At 43.7% G+C, this 8171-nt stretch overlaps 1 protein-coding gene and 1 pseudogene across 1 annotated transcript; both read right to left on the bottom strand.

The window, feature by feature from the left end:
• Positions 1–1670: 1670 nt before the first annotated feature.
• LOC147894570 (uncharacterized) lies at positions 1671–3700 on the bottom strand. The gene is made up of 2 exons (XM_087384366.1): positions 2933–3700; positions 1671–2802 (listed from the first exon to the last, which is right to left on the bottom strand). The coding sequence occupies exons 1-2, from the start codon at positions 3012–3014 to the stop codon at positions 2549–2551; spliced, it is 336 nt and encodes a 111-aa protein (XP_087240492.1). The 5' UTR covers positions 3015–3700; the 3' UTR covers positions 1671–2548.
• A 2260-nt stretch (positions 3701–5960) lies between these two features.
• On the bottom strand, positions 5961–7691 carry LOC147894571 (putative xyloglucan galactosyltransferase GT15; annotated as a pseudogene).
• Between the last annotated feature and the right edge of the window lie 480 nt (positions 7692–8171).

Below are 8171 nucleotides of genomic sequence, written 5' to 3' on the forward strand. Positions count from 1 at the left end.
AGCCTACTGCCGCCCCTCCTACTGACTACAAGAGCTCGTATGCCCTGCCATTTGTAGGACTAATGCTGCCCTTGGTCTGCCACATCTGTGGGCCCTTCACCATCTGGGGCTCAGCTGCAGCTTGATACAGGCCCTACTGTGCTGCCCATGCAGTAGCCTATGCTGCTGCCCACAGGGCATCCACAACATCCTCTTTCATATTCTTCTCTCTTCTGTAGCCTATGCTGCTGCCCACAGGGCATCCACAACAACGTCCTCTTTCATATTCTTCTCTCTATCAGAAGAGAGAATGCAAGAGCCTTGCACCCCACAGAGCGGGTGCCTGCAAGAAAAGGAGCAAAATAAGGGCGAAGATGATTATAGGAGCTGAAGTTTATTACGCTGCAAGTCATGCGAGGCATTATACATGTCCTCTTCCATCCCTTTCAAATGCCCCTACTCTCCTCAGTTCTCCTCCCCTTCCCCAAGCTCGACCGCCCCCCCCCCCCCCCCCCCCCTTTCAGATGTACATTAGAAGGCATAACATTGATGTCCCTCCTGTATGTATATTCTGTGCATCCACCTCCAAAAGAATACCCCTTTTGTTAACATATGTTACAGTGTATAGCCATTGAAATGCTCCCCCCGAGAATCACGCAAGACATATCGGCTCAAGGCTTAGATATCTAATCCATTCAATATATGTAAATACAATAACCATGTATTAAACTTCTTGATAGAAACAAAAAGATCCTAAATGAAAATAGGTTCTCAAAATGAGAACAATTGAACGACATAAAATTCTTGGTATGATCACATAATACTCTCTTTACATCATTATGCGAAGCTTCACAAGGTTTTCTTTAAACCCTCATACTACATCATAAAGTAAACCAAGAAAAAAAGACCGTAATGATTGATGAAGAATGCATTTACAACAGCTTTATTTTTAGCTATGAGAGAAATACATAAACTGAATCACATTGTCTAACGGTCAGTTTATGTAGACATCGGAATATAATGATTGGATCCACTCTACAATGCTTGGTCAAGAGCAAGCAAGCAAAACCACCAAGAGAGGCATCCACATCAGTGAGATTGTAAAATCATTAAAGTTAATATTTCCTGATTTCTTGAAACAAGAACATCGAAGCGATACAAGAGGTGCACCAAAGGCATTCGTCATTTCAAGAACCACATGCAAGAGGCCCCCATATCGCAGGGTCATCACTCTGATGACCCTGCGAAGCTTGTGCCAACATTGGGAGAGTTTGTGGCGGATACGTTCAACAGGTTGGGATACTCTCGAGCATTTTCCTTACAGAGATCTGTATAAGGTGACATCCGTAGACAACCCTGGAGTATTGAAAATGGCGAGCACATTGTGTGGGTAGGCTGACTGTACCCAAGACACAAGGCTGTAATGCTCCTCTAGTATTTCATGGCAAGTTGGTCTTTTCTCAGTGAGGACCTCAAGCATGAGTACTCCGAAGCTGTAAACATCCCCCTTGGTGGTAGGGTTTGGCTTGTATCCGTACTCTGCAATTTAAAAAAAGTTAAATGAGGGGCCACGACCCTTTCAAGCAGCAAAAGATCAAACGCCTTGTCATGAATTTAGGGAAGCTAATATGATTGACTGTCACATCAAACCTGAGAACATACTCTTGGATGCAGATTTGGAAGCTCACATTTCTAGAGGATCGCTTGGCTACATTGCCCCAGGTCTCTCCCCTTCCCTTCCACAGCGCTCATGCATAACCTTGTGGCTTGAGGTCTAGGGGAGAGGGACGTATTTGAATTGTAGAAGTCACGAAAAACTTCCCAGCTTTGTAAAATGTTAAACATTAAGTTCTAGCGTGGATGCAGTCTCTAAGTCCTAGTAGATGAACATTTTGAGTCCAGTAAATGAGCAAATCTCTCCGCACAATGGAGCCCTCCGGATGGTGATGGTGAACGTATTCGAGTCCCAGCGCCACTCCATGCAGTATTTTTAGCTTCTGCTCCCCTGAAAGCTGATGCCTCCCTTGAAGATACTTGTCCAGACTTCCATTAGACAAGAGCTCTAAGATGATTGCCTTCACCTCCACGCTGAAACAACATCCCAAGACTCTCACCACGTTTCTGTGCCTCCTGGTAGAATACCTCTGTAGACCGTGCCAACACTCCCTTTGCCCAGAACACTCCCTTCACTGAAACATCCCGTTGCTTCGCTTAGCTGGTCTGTCCTCACATTCAGTAGCCTCCCCGCTCGATCCATGTTGAGCATTTGTAAAGCGTGCACGGTCTTCGCCTAGCCTCTTCAGCCTCATGCAGTACTGACGAAGCCAAACCATTCCCAGGACGAGCATCGCAACCAAGGCCACCATCGCGCCTGCTACAGCTTCAAATTTACGCTTCCGATTCGAATGGGTATCATGTAGCTGATTTTGTGGACTGGAGTCGCAGAGTCGGTGCACAATTTGTCCGCATAGCCCCGGGTTTCCTGTCAAATTTGTAACAGATGAATTGTTTTAGGGTGCCAAATTGGGAACGAGGCCCGTAAACTCGTTATCGGAAAGATCGAGGTGAATTAAACTGTCAAGCTTCTGTAGGCCTGGTGGTAAACTGCCTTCGAACTGGTTCCTTGACATATCCAAACTGATAACCCAAAACAACTACTCAGGCTAGGAGGAATGTTGCTCGACAGCTTATTGTCCGACAAATTTAAGTTCTCCAGCTGTTTGAGCATTTCCCAAAGGTCGGGTATACAACCAGTTAAAGCATCGTGGGATAGATTTAGGGCGATAAGCCCATCGAGGGCTCCCAAGCTCTGTGGAATGACACCTGATGAACAAGTCATGAAGGCTAGTTAAAAATGCAAAGATCTACAAAAACGAAAAGCTGAAGGTTTGGTGTTCCCGCTACACAGAACCCAGGGAATTTCTCCAAAAGCTGGAGAATGGAAAAACCTCACCTGAAAGATAGTTCCGGGAAAGGTCCAAATACAGCAACTGGTGTGAGCTCAAAAAGGGGTAGGGAATGCTTCCTTGGAACATGTTTTCCGACAGTACTAACGCGTCAATCTGTTGTAACCAAGCTCAATGATTTCTATTCTACTGAGCATGCCCAGCTCAATGGGAATCTGTCCTGAGAGATGGTTTACCGCAAGTTCGAGCTCGTTCAAAGCCGAGCAGTTGGCCAAGGTCACTGGGATAGCGCCACTCAATCTGTTTCCCAGAGATACAGCAATTCTAGTCTCTTGAGCATGCCGAGCTCACCTGGAATGTGTCCTGAGAGCTAGTTCGAGTCGAGGTCGATCTTCATCAACGCCGAGCAGTTGGCCAAGGTGGTTGGTATAACACCCATCAATTTGTTTCCCCAAAGAACAAGCTCTTGTAGTCTCTTGAGCATGCCCAGCTCAACCGGGATGTGTCCTGAGAGCTGGTTGGAGTCGAGATGGAGCATCATCAAAGTCAAGGACTCTCATCAATCTATTTCTCCATAGATAAAGCAATTCTAGTCTCTTGAGCACATACTCAGCTCAACCGGAAGGTGTCCCAAGAGCTCATTTTGGGAAAGTTCGAGTTCCTTCAAAGCAAAGCAGTTGGCCAACTTCACAGGTATCACACCCATCAAAGAGTTTCCCCAAAGATGGAGTTCTAGTCTCTTCACCATGCCCAGCTCACATGGAATCTGCCTAATTTTGCGAAAAGTCGAGGTACTCCAAAGAAGAGTAGTTGGCCACGGTTGCTTGGATAATACCTGTCAATGTGTTTCCCCAAAGATAAAAGCAATCCTAGTCTCTTAAGCATGCCAAGCTCAATGGAATCTGTCTAGAGAGCTGGTTAGAGGCGAGGTTAAGCTGCATGAAAGCGAAGGAGTTGGCCAGGGTCACCGGGATAACACCCGTCAATATGTTTCCCCAAAGATAAAGCAATTCTAGTCTCTTAAGCATGCCGAGCTCAAATGGAATCTGTCCGGAAAGCTTGTTGGAGCCCAGACCAAGTTGTATCAAAGCCAAGCAGTTGCCCAAGGTTGCTAGGATAAACCCGTTAATCCGTTTCCGTCAAGGTATAGCTCCTCTAGACTGTTAAGCATCCCCAGCTCAAGTGGAATGTGTCCTGAGAGCTGGTTGAAACTGAGATCAAGCAACTCTAGCATGTTGAGTATGCATAAGCCAGTCACGATACTCCCATTAAGGCCGTGTTAAAAGAGAGGTTGCCATATCGTAAAGCAGTGCAGTTGGCAAGTTGAGGGGGGATGGGGCCACAGAAAACATTGGAAGAAAGGTCAAGAATGTGGAGGGAACGAAGTTGGCAAAGTGAGGAAGGCACATGAAGAAGAAGAAGAACATGGGGTGGTGGTGATGGTGTTGGGAAGCCATGTTGAGAGGGCAAGGAAGGGGTCGTTAATAGAATTCTTGAATTCTAGTAAAATGGTAGCCTCTTGGGGTGTTGGCATACATCCTCTCACCATATCACAACAATGCAACAATAGTATCAACAGCAATACCACCACTTCCCCAACCTTGTGAGAGCACATTCTCTTGTTCTAACTTACAAAATCACAAGACTTGGAAACAAGAATTCATGAAACAATCCTTGGTTTCACGCCACAAAATAGGAGAAACATGCATGTTACAAAATGGAAGAAACATTGCACGAAAGGGAACCCCTATCCTCATGCTTATTTGTATCCTCTTTCTCAATGGGGGTCTTAATGGCAAGGCTCATATTTCAAACCTGCGGGACCCTTCTTTACAATTTCAATGCTGTCTCCATTTTAGTCTTTTATCTTGCGGGACCCTTCGTGACAATTTCACTGTTGTCTCCATTTTAGTCTCCTCTCCTCATGCTTATTTCTACCCTCTTTCTCAATGGAGGCCTTAATGGCAAGGCTCATATTTCAAGCTTGTGGGACCCCCCTTCTTGACAATTTCAACCCACTCATTGCTATGCATGTCTTCATTTTTGTCTCCTCGCTTCACATCGTTGTTACATATGATAAAGAAGCATTAATAGGAGTGTATTTCTTTAGTTGCAAGTCTTATATATCTTTTGAATCATAGGTGATTAAATAGACTAACATTTTGTAATATTTAAACATTCAAACTTATTAGTCAATAATCAATCATTGGAGAAGACGGATAATTTTTTCCTTTGCAAAAGAAGGGTATTCTTAAAACTTAACCTTCTTGTTAGAAGGAAGGCTTCCCACATTGGCCTTCAAAAGAAGAGAACGGGTAGTCCTTCAAATATGAGGGATTATGGCACACAACCCTAAATCAAGACAAGAAAACGAGCAATAATGTGAAATGCTCACATATATTGTGAGATGTGTCATTGTAGGGTACTTGAGTACATCCATTGATAAGTTACTATAGGCCAAAGACTTGACTTGAAGGGGTAGCCATTCAAATATGAGGGATGACATGCTCACAACTTATTGTGTCATGTGTTATTGTAGGGTGCTTGAGTACAATCATTGATCAACTACTATTGACTCAAAGACTTGACTAGAGTACAATCATTGATGAGATACCATAGGCCAAAGACTTGACTTGAAGGGGTAGCCATTCAAATATGAGGGATGACATGCTCATGATTTATTGTGTGATGTCTTATTGTAGGGCATTATTGTAGGGCATTTGAGTACAATCATTGATCAGCCACTTTTAGGCCAAAGACTTAACTCCAAGGGGTAGCATTCAAATATGAGGGATGGCATACTCATCATTTATTGTGCGATGTGTTATTGTAGGGTACTTGTGTACAATCATTGACCAGCTACCACTATAGGCCAAAGACTTGACTTGAAGCCACTCAAATAAGAGGGATGATCTATGGAACTTGCCACTCTTCATTAATAATGTAATGTGATATTCTGGTGATGTTACTCTAGTATTTCCTCAATAGAAGCTATTGGCCCATCTGCTTTGATGATGGCCTCTTCGACATCATTTCCATCACAGCTGCCTCTGGTATTATCACCCCGTAGCGCCTCTAATTCCTTGGCAAATATCCCACATACTGCTCGTGCGCTGTTCGATTAGAGAAAGTCACCGGAAGGCAGCCTGCGATCATGCTGTCAAAGACACTCTTCCTTGTGGGCGAGTCTCCTTCCGGTTGTAGGCAGAAGACGGAGTTTGCGAAGTCCATCATTACCATCTCTGGCTCCCACTCGCAGAGCGTTGCCTAGGCGCCGCAGTCCTTCGCCATGCACTTGTTCTTGTTTTCCTCGCACTGCTTCCACAGAACTTTCCTGAGTTCGTGGGCATGCGCCTGGGATAAGTTCCTGGATGGTGAGCCCAGGAAGCTTACTAACCAATGCCTCTTGGCGTTTTTGATCGTTTCCTGCGTTCACAAGGCAAGGGCTTCCAGTTACGTTCGTTACAGTGCACTCGGAAGTGGTCTGCCTCAATCAATTCTTTGAAGCTTGTGGGCTTTATACTCCTGAAGGTGAACAGGAAATCAAGCGACAGCCATGGTCTCAAGAATGACTAGGTTTTCACAAGATTGTAGGATTGACGTGGACTTGACAGCGTGAACAAACACGAACGGTTTACCTGCCATAGCTTAAGGTCCTCGTCAGACGAAGGATGAAATGACGTGGGATAAGGAATTTCTATCTCGCGTCTCCCCGAAAATGCCCTCTCCCACACCATCATCGTCACGTTTGCCAGCTCCGGTTCCGATATTAACGCCACGCCACGCCCCTCCCCTCCAGACCGCAAAAATCCACCGGCTCAAATCTCCATGAAGTGTCGATGGCCGTGCCTTGAGAATGAATCGCGCCCCCCCTTCCCGCCCCGCCCTCTCTCTCTTGGCATTCGAACCAGGTGGTTAGAGGTTCAAGTCCTTCTCATTTTGTGGGTACAAACCTTTATGTTATTCAATTTTTCAAGAAAGACCCTATGGTTGTCCTAGGGATTCAACATGAGTGTGTTTAGGGGTGTATAACTTGTCATGCTCTCAAGAAAGGTCCTAGATTTCCTTACTTGGGAGCTATATTCATAAAATGTGAGAGTGTAGCATGAGCTCTGTATGTGACTTCAAATTTTCTAGTTGTAGGTAGGAGTGTTTAAAATAGTAGGAACAAGTCCATTTTTCCTACTTTTTAGCATTAAAGAATTTCTAGTTGTAGGTAGGAGTGTTTAAAATAGTAGAAACAAGTCCATTTTTCCTACTTTTTAGCATTAAAGAAAAGAAGTAAACCTCATAGTTTTAACTACAATATAAAAGAGCAACAACCATATAATAAGAAAGTATATAATTAGTAATATAGCTAGTTTGGGAAAAGAATATAAAGTCCTAATGAATAAGAGAAGAAAGAGGTGTAGATGAAGAGGCCAATGAGTGAAAACAAGGAAAAGGAGATTAAATTGGAGATAGGCATGTTCATTGTCATTGTTGTGCTCACAGTCCCTTTTTCTTTGTTTTCCATCTTGAGTTCAATTGTTATTATTACCCTCATCTCAACCCATCTCCATCATCTCTTTTTGCTTGTTTTTACTCACTGATCTCTTTATGTAGACCTCTTCCTTTTATTATTCAACGTTCTACATTGGCAAGCATTCCAATGCTCCATATAAACACATTGGCATATGTACTCACTTCAACCAAAAACACCTCTACATACTTCTTCACATATTGCTTCATGCCACCTTTATCGATAACATCTACATAATCTAAGATAAAATCAAGAGGATCACCATTTCTAGGGTCAAAAGTCATGGACTTCAGCAACCACGTGGAGTAGGCAACACATGCACCTGAGGTCTGCACACTGCCATTCTAATGCAATCCTTTCATTGACACATTGCTCATATTAACAACAAGGTCTAACTTTCCCTTCCAATCATCCTCTCTAAACTTTGGAGGCATCATATACTATGGTAGGACCCTATCCATTTGTATCTCTTCAATTTCTTGGGCTTGGACTTGTGCTTTTTGGGGTGCCTTAGCCCTATATAAATGAGCAATACTAAGCACATAATAATGTATGTCTATTGGAAAAAGAACTATACTTTCATTACAAAGAGATAGCACAACAAGAAACAAAATTTTTCATTCCAATAGTGGGGATTCTACAAGTGGAAACTTCATCACTTGATAAAAGTGGCCGGGGCTACCATACAAGCAATTCTGATTTAAGAGGGTTTACTTTATAGTTTAGGGCTATGTTGGAGGATCTAGTTCTAGAGTTTTTTACAT

This window comes from Dipteris shenzhenensis, chromosome 14, assembly GCF_047967505.1.
Source record: "Dipteris shenzhenensis isolate YYH24624 ecotype China chromosome 14, Dip_SZ_1.0, whole genome shotgun sequence".
Lineage (NCBI taxonomy): Eukaryota > Viridiplantae > Streptophyta > Polypodiopsida > Gleicheniales > Dipteridaceae > Dipteris > Dipteris shenzhenensis.

Coding starts and splice junctions, on each gene's coding strand:
- LOC147894570 (XM_087384366.1), bottom strand. CDS start 3,014: ATGTTCCAAGGAAGCATTCCCTACCCCTTTTTGAGCTCACACCAGTTG. Junction 2,803..2,932: donor TTCCCGGAACTATCTTTCAG/GTGAGGTTTTTC, acceptor CTTGTTCATCAG/GTGTCATTCCACAGAGCTTG.